The sequence below is a fragment of the Coregonus clupeaformis genome, chromosome 14 (assembly GCF_020615455.1).
Source record: "Coregonus clupeaformis isolate EN_2021a chromosome 14, ASM2061545v1, whole genome shotgun sequence".
In the NCBI taxonomy this organism is placed as follows: Eukaryota; Metazoa; Chordata; class Actinopteri; order Salmoniformes; family Salmonidae; genus Coregonus; species Coregonus clupeaformis.
This window is the reverse complement of record NC_059205.1, coordinates 20,902,871-20,923,020: the sequence shown is the minus strand read 5'-3', so window position 1 is coordinate 20,923,020 and position 20,150 is coordinate 20,902,871. Positions and strand designations below refer to the sequence as shown.

Below are 20,150 nucleotides of genomic sequence, written 5' to 3'. Positions count from 1 at the left end.
GGCACCACGACGCTGATGGCACCAATTAGGGGAGAGTGCCAACCAGCCGTGCAGGCCACATAAATGGAACACAGTGGAAGAGAAAAAGAGAGGCAGGGAGTGGGCCTACAGACGGGAACGAAGCTCCGGGGGCACGGAACCGAATACGAGGAGGCGGCCCTAAGTTATTTTGTTGTTACGTTTATTTTATGTTGCCCAGTAAAGGTGTGTTTTCTGACTAGAACCTCCCTGTCTCTGTGTCCATCTCTCTGCGCTCAAACCCAACAACCCACGGTTTACCACAACGTGGTCTGCAGTTGTTGGATGTACTGACAAATTCTCTAAAATGACGTTGGAGGCAGCTTATGGTAGAGAAATTAACATAAAAATATCTGGCAACAGCTCTGGTGGACATTCCTACAGTCAACATGCCAATTGCACACTTCCTAAAAACTTGAGACATCTGTGGCATTGTGTTGTGTGACAAAACTGCACATTTTAGAGTGGCCTTTTATTGTCCCCAGCACAAGGTGCACCTGTGTAATGATCATGCTGTTTAATTAGCTTCTTGATATGCCACACCTGTCAGGTGGATGGATTATCTTGGCAAAGGAGAAATGCTCACTAACAGGGATGTAAACAAATTTGTGCACAGAATTTGAGAGAAATAAGCTTGTGCGAATGGAACATTTCGGGGATCTTTTATTTCAGCTCATGAAACATTAGACCAACACTGTTGCGTTTATATTTTTGTTCAGTGTATTTATTATAGCAATAATAAACATGTTACTTGATCTAATGTCTCATCAACCTTGGAATTCACAAGGCAATTCCTGGTTGCTATGCAGTTGCTATGCTACAGGGGTTGGAAGTGGATTTCCTCATATGCAATTTAAGTCAATCTGGATACATCCCAAATGGCACCCTATTCCCTATATAGTCCACTCCTTTTGACCAGAGCCTTATGGGTCCTGGTCAAAAGTGGTGCACTATAAAAGGAATAGGGTGGCATTTGGGGGACACACCTTGAGCCGTTAAATCCCAACTCCTCTCAGGCTTGGAAAACAGTCTTCAGAGAGTAACATTTTGAAAACATTTAAATACAATTCTTTAAACCTTTGTATGTTTAAACAGCATGTACAGTACTTACAATGTAACACACAGAAAGAAGGCCACCTTGAGCCTTATTGCTACAATCACTACAGTGATACACGGTTGTTAATGTGTTGAATGATGACTGGCACACAGATGAACAGTTTACAACTCGCTGCTTCTCACAGAGTTAAAAGGCAGAGAGCAAGTGTATGTGTGTGTGTGTGTGTTATTTCTTCCTAGAATCCCATATCCTCTAAGTCTGATAAGGGTGCTCCTCTCGTTCGCATCCCAAATGGCACCGTATCTCCTATATAGTGCACTACCTTTGACCAGATGGGCCCTGTCCTGTGTTCATGGTTCCTTCAGAGAGTTGATGTGGGCACAGAGTTTGAGGGCGGGTCCTAGTTTGATGTTCATGGCTGTCATCAGGTGATCCTCTGTCAGCAATAGGAGGGCCTGGCCGTCAATCTCGTGGGAACGGAACTCCTCTGATATGTCCCGCCCACCTAGAGGAGGAGGAGGAAGAGGGTGGAGAGAGAGGAGGAAGAGGGTGGAGAGAGAGGGGGAAGAAAGAAGAAATTGGGGTGAGAGGAAGAGGAAGGTGGAAAGAGAGGAGTTTAGGGCCAGGAGATGTGACCTGAGCAAGAAAAACTCCTGGCCCCAGTGATATTGTATAAGATATGATATGTACATCCATTACAGTATTGGCTACAGCAGCTTTAAGTCCCCCCTGGTATGACATATTCATGATACCTGGTAGAGAGTTGATGTAGGAGCAGACTTGTTCCACGCTCCACTGTGTTGGATTGTCACTACATTCTTGTCTTCCTCCTGCGGTCTGTTCACCAGAGGATATGAACGTATCTTTTCTCTGTCTTCCCTGCTCCCTCTCTCTCTCCCTCTCTTCCTGCCGGCGCAGCCTGGTGATCATGGGGACAGGGGGCTCATCTTCCTCTTCCCCTTCTCCCCTCAATGTTCTCTGTGTCTCCTCAGAGCCGTAGGGCCCCTGCACCTGCAGTGGAAAACCCAACATGACCATGATCAGACGTTTACCTATGTAACACTCTGAGTGATAACAGTTTGGGGTTTCATACTGTAAGTAGACCAGAGAATTGCAAAGTTGTTTATCCATTCTGTCTGTCCGATTGACCTAGCCTGGTTTCAGATTTGTTGTCCCCCAGGATGAAATTGGGGAGGGGACTGTAGATCTGTCTCTGTGCGGCCATTCATTTGTGCGTTAGTCACACGCGATATCTCAGACAGCACTGGCCCGATTTTGACTAAACTTGGGTGAATTATGCATCTTGCCATAGAGATCCGGCATTTACAAAATTACACTGATTGCCCCAAGACGGGAGCTATAGTTATTAACAGAAATGTCTTAGTTACACGCGATATCTCAATTGGCCCAAGGCTGCATCATTCGTGGGGGATGACATTTTTACTGTTGCCTTGTTTGTGTTGTTTTGCAAACTGTCTTGTCATGACTGGCGTTGACAATGACCATAGGATAGCTGGCTAGATATGCTAAATCTGGGACCAGGCTATGACATCTGACCTGTCTGAGGAGGAAGTGTTCTCTGGTGCCCCCGTTGACCCTCCCTGGGGGTCGTCCTCTTCGGCCCATCGGCCTGTGGCCCCAACGACTGGCCTTGTCCACCTTCAACACGCTCAGACGCTTCGTACAGCTCACATTGAACCTGACAGGAGGGGGGAGGGGACAGAGAGAGAGAGAGAGAGAGAGAGATGAGATCTGTAGATAAGGTTTCTGGAGTTTAGCCATCCAGGGGAGATATTCCACAGAACACCATAACATCCCAAAAATTCTAGTTGGGGTGTCTAGATTCCCCTTGATCCTGGAAGAGAACAGTTACATATGGTTTTTAAATACAAGTCCACATCTCGGCTTCAGGGGCTTAATCTGGGTCGGGAATAATGTTGCAAAATTCTGGTAACGTTACCAAAATTCAGATTTTTCAAGAAAACAGATAGGCAGATTCCTGGAATCAGGAGTGAATAACCAGGAACTACAGGAATCTTCCAACTGGGATATCTGGAAAACCCAGGAATTCTGCAACCCTATAGGGGAAACAGGACTCACCTCCTGACACAGGTCATGGAGCAGAATCGTTTGGATCGGAGGAAGGTGTGAACGTAGCCTCTCTTCCCACAGAACTCACACTGCAGCACATCTACCAGGCTCTCAGCAGTAGGCTCTATAGTACAGCAGGAGATGATAAGCTGTTAGACAGACACACAGACAGATGGACGGACACAGACACACACACACACACACCGGTACTGACCGTCCTGGGTAGGGGTATCATCCATGTCTGAGTCATTGTCTGGCTGCTCAGCATCCATCAGGCTCTCCTCTGGCCCTAGACCCCCATTGGTTCTCATCTCAGACACTCGATCCCCATTGGTTCTCATTTCAGGAGCCGAATCCTTATTGGATCTCATCTCAGGCGTTGGATCCCCATTGGTTCTCACCTCCCGGGCTTCAGGAAGCGTGGCCTGCTGGTCCGCCCCCAAAGAGGAACGGCCCATCTGAAGCAGGAACACACCACTGGATCACATACACAACATATACCACTATAGAGGGCTGAACATAATGCTTACTAATCCACTACCAGTGGGAGACTGCTTGTTCAAGCGGACATTTTATATCTGGGAGGTTGGGGGTTCTTGATGCAGTGCTCTCACAGTGAGGGAGAGTGACGCATGAGGTGTGACTGGGACTAAGCTACTAGCTAGCTTATTTGGTTTCTTGGAAGATGTGGGAATGTATGTTTTTGGTTTCCCATTGGTTCTGGGAACGAAGCAATACATTTTACATTACATTTTTACATTTTAGTCATTTAGCAGACGCTCTTATCCAGAGCGACTTACAGTTAGTGAGTGCATACATTCTTTTTTTTTTCTTCTTTTTTTTAATTCTTTTTTTATATATATATATATTTTTTTTTCATACTGCCCCCCCCCGTGGGAATCGAACCCACAACCCTGGCGTTGCAAACGCCATGCTCTACCAACTGAGCTACATCCCTGCCGGCCATTCCCTCCCCTACCCTGGACGACGCTGTGCCAATTGTGCGCCGCCCCATGGGTCTCCCGGTCGCGGCCGGCTACGACAGAGCCTGGATTCGAACCAGGATCTCTAGTGGCACAGCTAGCACTGCGACACTCGGGAGATGCATTTCTTGACCGGTAAAACTGAACGTTTTTTTAAACGTTCTGAGAATGGAAGTGGACATTTTGGATGCTGACCTTCTAGGCAGAGTTGCAAAGAAAAAGCCATATCTCAGACTGGCCAATAAAAATAAAAGATTAAGATGGGCAGTCTGAGATATGGCTTTTTCTTTGCAACTCTGCCTAGAAGGTCAGCATCCCTGAGTCGCCTCTTCACTGTTGACGTTGAGACTGGTGTTTTGAAGGTACTATTTAATGAAGCTGCTAGTTGAGGACCTGTGAGGCACCTGTTTCTCAAACTAGACACTAATGTATTTGTCCTCCTGCTCAGTTGTGCACCGGGGCCTCCCATTCCTCTTTCTATTCTGGTTAGAGCCAGTTTGCGCTGTTCTGTGAAGGGAGTAGTACACAGCGTTGTACGAGATCTTCAGTTCCTTACTTTTTCCCCCTTCCATTTTCTTCTTCCATTTTTGCGGTAATGCTGCAATTATTTGGTTGTAATTTTGGTTAGAGCAAACATTTCCATATATTTTTGTTAGCTGCATGTGCGACATAACTCCACCAGTCCTACCTATCTGATCTGAACACACTTAACAAGATAGAGGATAGAGAGAGTTTTGTTGATGCTAAGAACGGAATGTATATGTTTTTAAATAACATTCTTAGAACGTTACTAAAGTTTTTATGGAAAATGTTCTTAACGTTCTCGGAACAATTTAAGAACATGCAAAATAACCATGGGACAACCACGCTCTCACCAAGCTCTAAGAAACAAATGGTTCTCAGAACGTTATGTGCTAGCTGGGCTCAGTCGCAGGGCCGACTCCAGGCATAAGCGACATAAGCGGCCGCTAGGGGGCCCCGACCCCAAAAAAGGAACTCAGTCGGGGTCTCAACTTGCTGTTGAGAGTTAGAATAGTAGAATACACAAGGTGTATGTTAGTCACTCTCACTCAGATATAATTAACATGTCATAAGTCTTGGCAAAATGTGTGGAACTGCAGAAAACTTGGTTTAAAACTGCAACATTTTCTCTACACCCCATGCCAGAATGTGTAGAATTGCAGGAAATCAATCTCTCTCCGCCGTCAAGAGGGGGACCACTATACGATTTTGCCCGCTTGTTGGGGGGGGGGGGCAACCAAATCTCGCTTAGGGCCCCCAAAAGGCTAGAGCTGGCACTGGCCTCAGTGCCTTTGGTGACAATGAACCAGGCCAGTGCCTGTGTACACTGTGGAGCTTGGTTAACACACCCACCAGTGGACATACCGGGATGAACGATACCGGGAACGGTACCGGGAGGAACGGCTGCAGGGCCTCTCTGACGACGAACCCCTCTATGATGTGAGTGAGGATGAGAGGTCTAGCTCTCTCAGGGCTCCCTGGTAGGGTGGCTGAGGCTGAGGGGGATTGGCCGGGGCTTCTTACCGCGGCCGAGGGCAGGAGGGGAGGGGGGGAGCAGCTGGTGTAAGAGGAGGAGTCTTGGGACGAGTGGATAACGGAGCGGCTGGACGGAGGGACGCAGGGGAAATCCAACCTGCCTGGTAGATGGAGCCGAGCATAGATAGAGAGAGGCAGTTAATGTATGTCAGTGTGCTTTATCGATTTAGTATACAAATAGTAAATAGTGCAAAAGGTAAAGTTAAGTAATAAAAAAAGTAAATGCTATTGTGCCGTGTACCTGTGCAGTTCTCTGTATGGGCGGGCTGTATGTCTTTACAGAGTCTGTCTGAACCAGCCGATGGAGAGAGTGTGGGTGGAGGGGTCGTCCTCTCCTCTCTCATCTCCTCTCTCATCTCCTCTGTCCTCTCCTCTGGGTTCTGGGTGCGTAGTGTGGCTGGCTTCACCTTCAGGTCCACAGCTACAGTCTGGGGCGGGGAGAGATTATGGAACGTCTGGGGAGGGTTCTGGAACGTCTGTGATAGATTCTGGAAAGTTTGTGGAGGGTGATGGTTCTGGAAAGGCATCTGGACCAGCGCCTCTGCCACAGGCAGCTCTTCCGACACCAGAACCCCAGTGGACTGCACTGCCAGGGCTTGGACTGTGCGCAGGGACAACCTCTGGAGGGAGGCCGGTGGAGACTGGAGCAGCCTGGGGAGAGAGGCCTGGGAGATGGGGCCAAGACGCAGGGTGGGGGGCTGGAGCTGGGGCTGGCGGTGGAGCTGGGGCTGGGGCTGGAGCAGGCTGGGACACAGAAGAGGTGGAGGGGCTGATGATGAGGATACTACCACTGTCTGCTGGGTAGGGGGAGGGGTGGGCGGCTCACAGGAAGAGGAGAGGACTGGAAGGCCATCCCCAGGTTGGGATTGGACAGTGGTGGTGGTGTGGGTGGGAGTGGCCAGGGGCTGGAGGGTAAGTGGGAAGAGAGAGGGGGAAGTGTCTTGGGGTGCAAGGCGCAGGGCGATAGGGTGCAGCTGCCGGTGGGATCCTGCTATGGTCTGCTGGATGATGAGCTGGTGTTGGTGCTGGTGGGGTGCCCCCTTATGGCTCGGAGGACAGTGCAGCTGGTGCCTAACCACAGCATGGGATTGGACAGGAGTGTACGACGCTGAAATAGAACCACATGATTATACCTGAAGGTGGTCTAAACCTGCACTAGGTTGGAACAAAATGTACGACGCTGGAGTTGAAATAAAACCATGTTAACAGACGAAAGTGATTGAGACATTAATATGTGTTGTAAACCTCCTCTGGGCTGGAACAAAAGCCTGCCTCAGGACCAGTATTATTTAAGAACACTGATACGAAACCAACAGAGCACAAAAGTTGTGACCCTGCCATGGTGACTGACTTACCTGGCGCGATAAGCTGGTTTGCTGATGTTAGCCTGGTGACGTCAGCCAGTCGAGGCTCAGCTCCAGAGGTTTCTGTGGAGGGGTCATACTGCTGACTGGACCTCAGGGGACAGATGGACATCTTGGGCAGAGAGGAGACCAACGTCTGGGGCTGGGTGGAGAACGGCTTCAACAGGACACTCTGGGCAGTGGCCAAAGCCCCTGGGAGATGGGCCTGCACAGCGAGGCTGTGGACCTGAGAGAGGAAACGCAGTATTATTATATACGTAAATCTAAATGTCTCTGAGAAAGTGCTTGATATAAAAACATATCATGTGGATATCATGTGGTGTCCCACAGGGTTCCATACTGGGGCACTACTGTACCTGATATACAGTGAGGGAAAAAAGTATTTGATCCCCTGCTGATTTTGTACGTTTGCCCACTGACAAAGAAATGATCAGGCTATAATTTTAATGGTAGGTTTATTTGAACAGTGAGAGACAGAATAACAACAACAAAATCCAGAAAAACGCATGTCAAAAATGTTATAAATTGATTTGCATTTTAATGAGGGAAATAAGTATTTGACCCCCTCTCAATCAGAAAGATTTCTGGCTCCCAGGTGTCTTTTATACAGGTAACGAGCTGAGATTAGGAGCACAGTCTTAAAGGGAGTGCTCCTAATCTCAGCTTGTTACCTGTATAAAAGACACCTGTCCACAGAAGCAATCAATCAATCAGATTCCAAAGAGCACTCCAAGGATGTCAGGGACAAGATTGTAGACCTACACAAGCCTGGAATGGGCTACAAGACCATCGCCAAGCAGCTTGGTGAGAAGGTGACAACAGTTGGTGCGATTATTTGCAAATGGAAGAAACACAAAATAACTGTCAATCTCCCTTGGCCTGGGGCTCCATGCAAGATCTCACCTCGTGGAGTTGCAATGATCAGCTGGGACCATAGTCACCAAGAAAACAATTGGTAACACACTACACCATGAGGGACTGAAATTCTGCAGCGCCCGCAACGCCAGCAAGGTCCCCCTGCTCAAGAAAGCACATATACAGGGCCGTCTGAAGTTTGCCAATGAACATCTGAATGATTCAGAGGATAACTGGGTGAAAGTGTTGTGGTCAGATGAGACCAAAATCGAGCTCTTTGGCATCAACTCAACTCGCCGTGTTTGGAGGAGGAGGAATGCTGCCTATGACCCCAAGAACACCATCCCCACTGTCAAGGGGGGGAACATGTGCTTTGGGGGTGTTTTTTTGCTAAGGGGACAGGACAACTTCACCGCATCAAAGGGACGATGGACGGGGCCATGTACCGTCAAATCTTGGGTGAGAACCTCCTTCCCTCAGCCAGGGCATTGAAAATGGGTCGTGGATGGGTATTCCAGCATGACAATGACCCAAAACACACGGCCAAGGCAACAAAGGAGTGGCTCAAGAAGAAGCACATTAAGTTCCTGGAGTGGCCTAGCCAGTCTCCAGACCTTAATCCCATAGAAAATCTGTGGAGGGAGCTGAAGGTTCGAGTTGCCAAACGTCAGCCTCGAAACCTTAATGACTTGGAGAAGATCTGCAAAGAGGAGTGGAACAAAATCCCTCCTGAGATGTGTGCAAACCTGGTGGCCAACTACAAGAAACGTCTGACCTATGTGATTGCCAACAAGGGTTTTGCCACCAAGTACTAAGTCATGTTTTGCAGAGAGGTCAAATACTTATTTCCCTCATTAAAATGCAAATAAATTTATAACATTTTTGACATGCGTTTTTCTGGATTTTTTTGTTGTTATTCTGTCTCTCACTGTTCAAATAAACCTACCATTAAAATTATAGACTGATCATGTCTTTGTCAGTGGGCAAACGTACAAAATCAGCAGGGGATCAAATACTTATTTCCCTCACTGTATATTCAGGTAATTGCAACTTAATCATGTCGAGCAATGACATGTCAAGTCAGATACATTCCACTTAGCAAACACCTTTATCCAAAGCGACTTACAGTGCAGTGAGTGCATAGGCTTACATTTTTTGTATAAATAACATGTCAGCAGCATTGAGATGTAAACTCCTGCTGTGCTGTCCTCGGATGACAGCCTAGTTCGCTTGCCAGGCATGTAAAACCTAGCAATGCTTAACCTTTCACCTTTGACCCTTGCCCCTGGTGGCGGTTGCTGACCTGTGAAGCGGAGAGTTGAGAGGAGCTGCAGCAGACAGAAGGGAGGTCAGACTGAACTGCTGCCACCGTGACCGCAGGGGTCAGAATCAACTTACAGAGACAGAAGAGAGAGAGAGAAGACAGAAGCAAGGGAAAAGACAAAGAAGAAAGAGAAAAGAGAATAGAGCAGGAAAAAGTTAGTGGAAAGACCCAACGGGAAAGAAAAAATGTTGGAAAACATCAGTGGAAAAGGAGACATGCTTACTTATTTTTACTTCCCATGATCTTTGGGCAAGTAGATAGTTTATCATGCGCTACAAAGCTGTTACAATAAGAGAGAGAAGGTAGGTACCATCTGGGTGCGAAGGTACATCTGGGCTTGGTTACAGGAAGCAGAGCAATTCCCCAGGAGCATGGCCTGCTGGGTAATCGTGCCTGTGGTGGAGCTGGAACTCTGAGAACAACCAATCAGCTGGCCTGTTACTGGAGAGGCTGGGAGGGTGATCTGGGGACAGACAGAATTGGAGTGATCTTACTAGGCATTGGTAGTCTTGGTAGTCATGATACCAGAGTGCTCAACTTACAGAGGTACCAGTTGACTGGGGCACCGTGGTGTTGGCAGCAGGGGGTAAGGAAGGGGACTGCCTGTTACTGGGTGGCTGTTGCTGCTGCAGCGCAGCTGTCTGCAGGATGATGTGTTGCTGCTGGGCCGCGTACATCTGCTGCAGGTACTGAGCTGCCATGGTCTGGGACCTGCTGTGGATGGGCTAGAGAGAGAGACAGCAGAGAAACAATACTCATATTGTGTCGCTGGGAATGTTTCGGTGACTACTACGCTCACCAGAGCTGATGACTCATGTTAGCTCCCAGAACTAATGCCTCAGCTTTAGCTCAGCACGTGCATGATCAGGGTTCGATACCAGGCATGCTGAACGACCCAGGTTTGGTCAAGATAACACTCTTCCCAGCTAGCACATTTGGTTCCTTGGAAGTTGTGGGAATGTCTTTTTTTGGTTTCCCATTGGTTCAGGGAACGAAGCCATACGTTTTCTGACTGGTAAAACTGAATGTTATTTTTTTACGTTCTGAGAACGGAAGTGAATATCTTGCCTGTTCTGGGAACATACATTTTTAGGTTGTAGGAAGGTTCTGAGAATGTTCTCCTGGGAGGTTTTATTAATGTTCTGAGAATATAAATCATTTGAAGGTAATTAAATAACGTTCTGAGAACATGTTTCAATAAGACTTTTAATAACACTGCTAGCTTAGTTTGGGTTTACAGTTTTGAAGCACAGATAGGACACATGGAAATTCATTTGCTTAGGCATTAATCATGCAAACACATTTCTTTTTTATTGTGGCACAGCGTCAGTGAGATTCTAACCTATTACCTTCTGTTCTCTATCTATGGAATTAGTCCACTGAGCCACCAGGATGGAGCTAGCATTAGAGGTCTTTACGGATCCACCTACACCCGAATACCCGAGACCTGAGCAGGTCCGGATCCAGAATTCAAAATAATGTCACACGTCTGGGTCGGATCTGATATTATTGTCACGGGTCTTGGGTATGTGTAATTTTAACTGACTTTTCCGGAAGGATCCGTATAGATCCGAACGTGACAGCTGCAATAGAGAGAGAGAGAAATGTTATAATTTATGCGGCTGCTCGTGCTTTTCACGAGAGTGGAGCGTGTAGCTTGTTGTTAGCCAATCATAAGTCATTATAGTGGCAATAGGCTACATAAGTCATCATAGCGGCAATAGGCTAAGTTAGGAGATATCGAATCCTCCATGCTCCCTGTGTCACTCAATCACAGTATTGCCCCACCCCCGCCTGCTAGAGCTGGCTGCATCACTCTCCCAGCTCTGTCTAATAAAGTAACTTAAAAAATGACTTTTCTGCTGCTTCCCTCACTCGGATCGGACCGGGTCTGGATCCAACCAGGTCTATACGGAACGGGATTAGTTGTCCTCGGGTCCGTTCGAAACGTTGATTTTAGTCTATTCAAACAGACCCCATTTCAAAGGAAACAATAACTCATTAAGATCAGGTGTGGCCAATGAGTGGGCATGGCCAACACACCTGAACACACTTAACAAGATAGAGGATAGAGAGAATGTTTATGTTTTTAAATAACGTTCTTTGAACATTAGTAATGTTTTCTTGTGGTTTTAATGGAACATTTTCTTAATGTTCTGAGAACATGACTTTAAATAGAACAATGAGGAAACCTGCAGAAAACGTTATGCTGAAGTACTGAAATTCCTACCTAAGAAACATATGGTTCTCAGAATGTTATGCGCTAGCTGGGTATTCTGCACCATTCCCAGAACTTTGTGGGAAGGTTGTATGCAAAAGAACCATAGGACAACCACGCTCTCACCAAGCTCTAAGAAACATATGGTTCTCAGAACGTTACTGTATGTGCTAGCTTGGTTATGCTTAGAAGACTAGCCTTTGCTTTACATACAGATATGGCTTCATAGCTACATTTGATGCCACTCCTTGCCACTCCTGTCATTTGCCAAATATAATTTATGAACTTGAGGAGATCAGAGGATTTGATCCTGATTCGATAACCCTCACAGCTATCATCCAATGTTTATGCAAATTAGACTGATAGGAAAATGTTGGGCATTCTGACGTAATACATTTCATTGTAAACATAACCATTGGGCGCTGGGAGAACACAGGATTCCCATTTATTGCATTTTTACCACCAGCCAATGTGATCACATCGCACCAGAGAAGCTCTTGCCCTTCAAACTTCCCCGCCAGTTCATTGTGAACGCTGTAGCCTATTTTATATGCAGCAAGCAAGGTGCTTCTTTCCTCAAATATATATTTATTTTTTATTTGCTCAAAATAAGTGACCAAACTATATTGCTACTTCTGGGACACACAATTTCAATCTCTCCTTGTCCCAGTCTGTAATCCCAACATGTTTCAAGCTGACCCACATTGTCCCTGTTCCCAAGAACTCCAAGGTAACCTGCCTAAATGACTATCACCCTGTAACACTTACATCTGTAATTATGAAGTACTTTGAAAGGCTGGTCATGACACACATCAACACCATCATCCCAGACACCCTGGACCCACTCCAATTCGCATACCACCTCAACAGATCCACAATCTCAATTGCACTTCACACTGCCCTCTCCCACCTGGACAAGAGGGGAAATAACTATGTGAGAATGCTGTTCATAGACTACAGCTCAGCGTTCAACACCATACTCCCCTCCAAACTCATCACCAAGCTCGGGACCCTGGGACTGAACACCTCCCTCCGCAACTGGATCCTGGACTTCCTGATGGGCCAGCCCCAGGTGGTGATGGTAGACAATAACACCTCTGCCACACTGACCCTCAACACGGGGGCCCAGGTACTTAGTCCCCTCTTTTACTCCCTGTTCACCCACGACTGCGTCGCCATGCACGACTCCAACGCCATCATCAAGTCTGCTGACGACACGACGCTGGTAGGCCTTTTCACCGACGGCAATGAGACAGTGTGGCGCCAGGACAACAACCTCTCCCTTAACAGTAAGACCAAGGAGCTGATTGTTGACTACAGGAGAAAGAGGGGAGAGCACGCCCAATCCACATCAACAGGACTGTAGTGGAGCGGGTTAAGAGCTTTAAGTTCCTTGGCGTCCTCATCACTAAGGACTTAACATGGTCCACCCACACCCACACAGTCGTGAAGAGGGCACGACAGCGCCTCTTCCCCTTCAGGAGGCTGAAAAGATTTGGCATGGGCCATCGGATCCTCAAAAGGTTCTATAGTTGCACACAGGGGCGTCATGCATATTGGCATTTTTTTAAACACCTAAAACAGATTTTTCCTGTAATGTAGAGCCATAATCATTATGCTTAATTCTATGTTAATATGTTTATTTTTCTGCATATCTAAGCATACCTCTTGAGCTGTCTGTATCCTCCTGACAGGTGTTTATTTTTTAAAGAAACTAAATTTGCATCTCTGCTAAAATCTGTGTAAAAGATTCAAAGGAATGTGAGTATTATTCAGTACATTTAGTAATTGCTTGCTTTTCTAAAGTCTACCAACCTTGCCAGCAGGCATACCAGCTAAGATAGTTAGCAAGCTAGCTACTCTAACTTGGTAGCTAGTTATGAGATTGGGAACCTATCTGGGCTAGCTAAAGCCAATTTCATAAAATTGCTAGGTGGCTAGTAGTATTACAGAGAATGAACAACCAAACATTTTTTTTTTTTTTACAGGACAGATCTGAGGGGCCACATGCCTTTGTGTCCCCTATGGGCAAGACGCCTCTGGTTGCACATCTTGGCTGGCTGCATCACTGCTTGGTATGGGAAATGCACTTCCCTCGATCGCAAAGTGTTACAGAGGGTGGTGTGGACGGCCCAGTACATCACTGGGGCCGAGATCCCTGCCATCCAGGACCTCTATATCATGCTGGTCAGAGGAAGGCACCAAAAATGGCCATAGACTGTTCACTCTGCTACCGTCCGGCAAACAGTACCGGAGCTTCGGCTCTCCAAGACAGCTTCTACCCCCAAGCCATAAGACTGCTCAATAGCCATAAGACTGCTAAATAGTTAATTAAATGGTTACCCGGACTATCTGCATTGACCCTCTATGAACACTCACAAGACTATATACAGTATACACACTATATACCCACTCACTCACACACACACACATACACTACATATGCACACACACACGCATAACACACACACGCATACTGACACAACACACACAAATACATGGACACACACACACACACACACTTTCACACTCATCATATGCTGCTGCTACTCTGTTCTTTATTCATACTCTTATGATTATCTATCCTGATGCCTAGTCACTTTACTCTGCCTTTATGGGCATATCTACCACAAATACCTCGTACCCCTTCACATTGATCTGGTGCTGGTACTCCCTGTATATAGCTTCCTTCTTGTGTTTTTATTCATCTTTCATTACTTTAAAAAATATATATATATTTTTACTCTGCATCGTTGGGAAGGGCTCGTAAGCAAGCATTTCACGGTAAAGTCTACACCCGTTGTATTCGGCGCTTGTGACAAATACAATTTTATTTGATTTTGACCATTGCCAAATGCGTCAGTTTAATGAATTGTGCAATAAAAAAAGTATAGTGCCTAGGCCTATTTAATGAAACCCTAGTGCTGTTGGCGTAGGCAACAGATCACAAAGCAAGACTTCCCCAATTTCCCACTGAGCTCCTTTTTGGAAATGGCAAGTTCACTTTCTCATCCATAACGTTAGTGACCAACTGCGCTGTCCAGCGTTGGAGCCCAGCAGCTCACATCAGCAGAATGGGGGGCCTTTTCATTACGAGGGACGTCTAACGTGGATCGCTAAAATAATGATTATGATCAATCACATTTCCTCAATTTATAAATAAGACCTATAGGGACAGCCACTGTATACATTTTGCAGCCAAGCACAAGTGATCACTGAAGCCTTTTATCGTCATGATGATTAAATATCTTCACACCTAGAATAAAACCCACCAGGCTTCCGTCTTAGACTCAATTGAATAAAACAATTATTACAGGGGGCTGTTTGGAAAAACTAAAAACAAATCTTCCTCTGGAATAAGGTACAATCTGGGATAATAATTACATAACCAACGTCTCTAGTAATACTATAGCTGTCTCAGTGAACATATAAGTCCCACTGTACCAGTGTTAATAACACGTTTGAAAGTGTTAAAGATTTAACTCTGTTGCATTGTCCCCCATTTAACTCGGAAAGTGTAAAATGTACACTATTTTCAGTGAACATATGCGTCCCACTGTAGGCCTACTAACATAACACGTTTGAAAGTGTTAAAGATTTAACTCTGTTGCAGTGTTCCCCATTCAACTCTTAAAGTGTTCAAATTAACTCGATTGTGATGTTTGCGTAGCTCTACTACAGTGTAAAACACAACACTTCATTTAGAGTAAACTGGACACACTTTGCTTAGTGCTGACGCTGTTAAACTTTCTCAGTGCAAGAAATGAACACCTGTAGTGTTACAGTAAATCATTTTTGGGTGTTGTTTTAAAACTGTATGGTGTAAAGCCTAATTTGCCTTTTCTTTTCTAGGGAATGTTTTGAGTTACCACCCATGACTGTACTTTTTTGTGACAGAGACATGGTTATTGAATTATTTCCTTATAAAGGCTTGTGACTTTCACCAAGTGAGTACCTAGGCGAATGCTACCATTCAAATTAAACTATGACAATACCATACATACTGTATATCATAAGGCAGGGCTGCCCAACCCTTTTCCTGGAGATCTACGGTCCTGTGGGTTTTCAGTCCAACCCTAATTTAACACACCTGATTCTACTTATTAGCTAGCTGCTCAACAAGACCTTAACTAGCTGAATCAGATATGCTAAATAATGGTTGGACTGAAAACCTACAGGACAGTAGATCTCCCTAAAGAGGGTTGGGCAGCCCTGTCATAAGGCCTTACTTTGATGGCCTAGTTTTACCATAACCCAGTGGTGTTAGGAAACTCCTGGTTTACAGGCCACATCAGGCCTCAAAGTCAAATTATGTTGGCTTGCAAAGTGGTGTTCAAATGAAGACAGTCTTTTTAGCTAACATTCTACTCCTTGCCAGTCCTGTCATTTGCCAAAGAGACGGGTCTTTCAGCAATCTCAACGTTTAATATGCAGTTCAATATGAGACACCGTTAGGATATCCAAAAGTTGGCATTTTTATTCACCCGCAGCCTGCATTCAGAATGACTGTCAGAGTTAGGATAGTTGATAAGAAGACTACCTAACCATTAAACCTGGAAAAACAATTTCAGTAACGGGTGCAAAAACTCTAACTAACTGATTGGATTAGTTTAGAAATATATATGTTATTTATCTTTGTGTAGCATATGATTAATCAATCAATGTACATGCAAAAACACAGATATTAAAAACAAGAATTAAAATATCTACTTGCTGTAGTGCATGCTGGGAAATATGATAATGATGGGCGTGGTTTTGATGGGCTGTTTTACTCTCCAAAATGTAAAACAATAACTCTGGTTATTAACACCAACACTAGGGGTTATTTTAGACCACTGAGTGTTAATTTCACTCTTACAGAGTGAATGTAACTCCTGAATCAACACTAGAAATGTTACACTGAAAAATCAACACTGACCAATTTGCTGGGTTGGTCCTTTCAGGGTGTGTGTGTACTTCCTAAAGCAGCCTGTCTGGACTCCATCTCTTAACAAGAGAGGAGGGACAAATAATATAACTGAAATGAGCATTACAACGTTTTACACATGTAGGCCTAAGCAAGTCATGATGATTAGCATATGTGCGAGGAATGACGACAGGTGGCAGGTTTGCGTTTCTTTCCTCTCATTAATGGCATGCAACTGAAGCAAACTTGGCTCGATTGAATCTTGTAGGCTAATATTTTCCACATCATTATTTATCTCTCTCATTATGGAGTCCTCTAGACACTTTGAACAACATGATCTTCATTGACACTGCCTTCTCACAAGAGAATGATCGCAGCAGGTCATAACGATATTGTTTGTTGGTGTTCTTATTGCGCCAAATTTGCGCGCACCCCATGTTCCATAACATTGTTATGGAAAATATGAGTGTTGTTTTCAACTACCAATCAGCAACTGCAGTAAATTCGGCTACATTTTCAACATTGAGATTGCCGAAAGGCCAGTCTCTTTGGAAAATGACAGGAGTGGCAAGGAATGGAATGTTAGCTAAAACTGAAACCCAGACTAGTGGCTTCATTATTTGAAGTTCACCACACACACTGACACTGTCCCCTCTGTCTCCCTCCCTGTCCCCTATCTCACCTGAACCGCCTGGCTCTCTATAGGGGCGGTGCCCAGAGAGGTGGGAGGGGCCTGACTGCGTGGGGGCGTGGTGCTGGCTGTTGTCGTCATGGCGTTGTTGTTGGCAACCGCTGTAATTGCTTTGGTGTTAGAGGTGACAGTGACAGTAGCAGCAGTTCCATTGGTCTCACGCTCTCCTCCTCCCTCTGTCTTATCAGGGCTCTGCCTGTCCATCATGCTACTGATAAAACTAGGCTACTGTCTGTATCACTGGGCCAACTGGAAAGGACACACAGAAAACACCTCTCTTAAAGTTTGTAAATAGCCTAAACATATTTGATTTGATTTGACATATGGGATGCTGGATGTATTTTTTGGAAAATAACATTTATATCTGGTGGCCTACTTTGTTCATGAAAAAAAAAAAAAAAAAATCCCACCTTCTACATCCCTAAGATAATATTTGTTGGGATGTAATTTTTCTGATAAATTGTCCCATCATAAAATAAATCTAATCATAGATGCATAGGCCTATCTATAACAATGTCAATGACAATTTCGTGCTGGGTTCATTTGAATACACTTGAGAAATGGGGCCCACTGGATCAAAGGGATGTGATGAAGATCGCTTGACTGGACCAAGACAGAGTGCTCCTCACGTGGCTATAAATCTAGAGGTTGATAGAAGTGAAGAGTTTCCATGCTCTGTGTGCACATTCTGCTCATTTCTTACAACCTTAAATCGAAGAAAAGTATTATTTTACATTCATAGGTCTTAAATTCACAAACGAGACATTGGGGCCAATGACCTCAGAAAAAAAAAGAATCCTTTAAAGATCTATAGATATGAAGGCCCCCAAGTTATGTCCCTGGACCCTGGTCACTAGAGTAGGCTATTTGTCTTAGTTATAAAGAATTCTTTGCAAAAGTGTAATATATTTTAATGAAGTTTGTTTAATAAGACCCGAGCTGTATTAATTGCATGTTTTTAGGTTTTCAACTGACCTATTCAATTTATTGAAAGAAGCTCATGATCAGCCCAGAAATAGCAAATCAGAAACCGGGTCTTGTATACGCCTAAACAAGGAATTGTACTAAAATCAGGTCGACATTAAGTTCTTATCGAGCAATTGTTCGTTGGGTTTTTTCCTTTGATCTGCTGCGTTTTCAACGAAATCATTCAGTTTTGTTAATTTCCTTGTCATAATGGTAGTACATTTCTGTTTTTGAATTTTTCCCCATATGACCTTGACATTTTCCAAGTTTTTCCATGTTTGAAATGATCGAAATTCAATAGCCTATAGCCTAATATATATATATAGGCCTTGCAATCAATATACATTGCAATCAGATCAGAAATTTATTTTGATAAAGCCTCTGCGCTTGGATGTCATGTTGATTAGTATAGCCTACTCATCAGGTTTATATAGCCTACACTTAAAAATACTGGAAGAATCTGAAAAACAGGCTATATCAAATTAAATGTATCCAGCATTTGAATTGTTGAATGAAATTTAAAGAAAATTACACAAACCTTCAAAATGAAGTGGCCTAGTTTGAAATAGGCTATTTTGTCCACATGTTTTACATGTAGCCTAATTTGTGTAAATAAAGTATAGCCTACTTTAATTTGCTCAAAACATTTTGGTAAAAAGGGACCATTTGAGACAGAATAGATTGCTGATATTGATTATGTTCCAATTCCTGATGCTATACTATTTCATTTTCAAACATGTATGTAGTTTTTGTGCAACACACACCTAACGCTCGACCGAGAAAATATTCCAAACCCTATAGCCACAAACATGCACTGACAAGCAGACTGCTGAATTTTACAAACATTTTCATTCAACAATAGCAATGCATCAAATCCGTTATGCAATTTAAAATCTTTGAACAATTGTCGTTAAATCATGTGCGGAATGTATTTAATTGGGCAATTCATGCATTGGGCTACAGGCACCCCTTTTGGCCTTTTCTCGCTGGATGTACAGTGCTGGCAACTATAGGCTGCAGTAACCTACCTATACGATAATTTATTTATTCATTATTCTAAATCAAAATCGTATAATAATTCTACATAAAATATATTCTGTTTGGGCATCATCCTCTATTTCCTCGGCCAATTCTATAGCCACCTATAAGAGCCTTATATATGCACCATGCACAATCGTTCACCTATCATTAGCGTTACCTGGCTGGATTTGTTATTAGACCTGACCCATGGCGAAGTGACCGAACGAAAACCCACCGGTTCAGACTGTCACAATCCCAGTCATGTTCTAATGCGTCAAGCCTGTACTGCTAAAATGGAGAGAAAAACAAATAGGCCGGACGGAATGAAAACCCAGACACAGCACCACTTGCAGTGCGGGAGGACCTTACACAGTAGAGCAAGAGGGGTTAGTGTGAAAAGCTCATTTCTCATTTTGGAGACTCAGTCAAGGTTTTATTCAACATGCAACAAACAACAAATATCAAGTCAAGTTCAAGCTGTGTCACGAAACGCAGTCTAAAGGTAGCCTTGTGGAGTCTGGGGACCTATACCTACACATTAATTATGTTACTGGCAGTATCTACTGTAACACTATCACCACTAGGGGGCACAAGACTCGGGAAAAGAGGCCCCAGCTTTTCCTCAGTCCTCAGCTTCATTAGCCTATATATATATACACAAATACATATATGTATGTATGTGTGTGTTTTATTGTCACATACACCGGATAGGTACAGATTGGTGCAAATGTCTTGTTTTTACATATATAATGACCATACATAAATAATGATTAGTCCATGATGATCAAACAGAGAAATGCTGGTATGTGTCATGCTCATGTATTACATTTTACATTTTAAATTTTAGTCATTTAGCAGACGCTCTTATCCAGAGCGACTTACAGTTAGTGAGTGCATTCTTTACAGTCTTCTATGACTGTAAAGTGGTTTAGTTTTGTATGGCAAATGTAGCCAAAACGACCCATTTGTATTTCCAAAATATGAATTTTATTTCAAGAACTACATTTCCAACTACCACATTATATTTTTATAGAAAATAAATTATATGTATAAATGGCCATGTACAATGTTTCCCATTGACCCCCCCCCCTTTCATTTCA

The 20,150-nt window shown here is 44.3% G+C and overlaps 1 protein-coding gene across 3 annotated transcripts; it reads right to left on the bottom strand.

Moving 5' to 3' along the window:
- Nucleotides 1-677: 677 nt before the first annotated feature.
- Nucleotides 678-19,333, bottom strand: phc3 (polyhomeotic homolog 3 (Drosophila)). Of its 3 annotated transcripts, none has more exons than XM_041896792.1 (13): nt 19,286-19,333; nt 17,056-17,313; nt 9,792-9,974; nt 9,560-9,712; nt 9,229-9,318; nt 7,062-7,296; nt 5,948-6,814; nt 5,536-5,807; nt 3,381-3,624; nt 3,176-3,290; nt 2,633-2,774; nt 1,828-2,086; nt 678-1,580 (listed from the first exon to the last, which is right to left on the bottom strand). In XM_041896792.1, the coding sequence occupies exons 2-13, from the start codon at nt 17,269-17,271 to the stop codon at nt 1,426-1,428; spliced, it is 2,931 nt and encodes a 976-aa protein (XP_041752726.1). In that variant the 5' UTR covers nt 17,272-17,313; nt 19,286-19,333; the 3' UTR covers nt 678-1,425. The 3 variants fall into 3 exon arrangements, with proteins under 3 accessions (XP_041752726.1, XP_041752725.1, XP_041752727.1); XM_041896791.1 differs by having other exon boundaries at nt 19,229-19,320; XM_041896793.1 differs by having other exon boundaries at nt 5,695-5,807; nt 19,229-19,320.
- Between the last annotated feature and the right edge of the window lie 817 nt (nt 19,334-20,150).

Bases quoted from the DNA above. Each gene is read 5' to 3' on its own strand.
- phc3 (XM_041896792.1), bottom strand. From the start codon at position 17,271: ATGATGGACAGGCAGAGCCCTGATAAGACAGAGGGAGGAGGAGAGCGT. The intron at 9,975-17,055 runs GTGAGATAGGGG...CTCTCTCTCTAG, and splicing joins TAGAGAGCCAGGCGGTTCAG to CCCATCCACAGCAGGTCCCA. The intron at 5,808-5,947 runs GTACACGGCACA...TCCATCTACCAG, and splicing joins CCATACAGAGAACTGCACAG to GCAGGTTGGATTTCCCCTGC.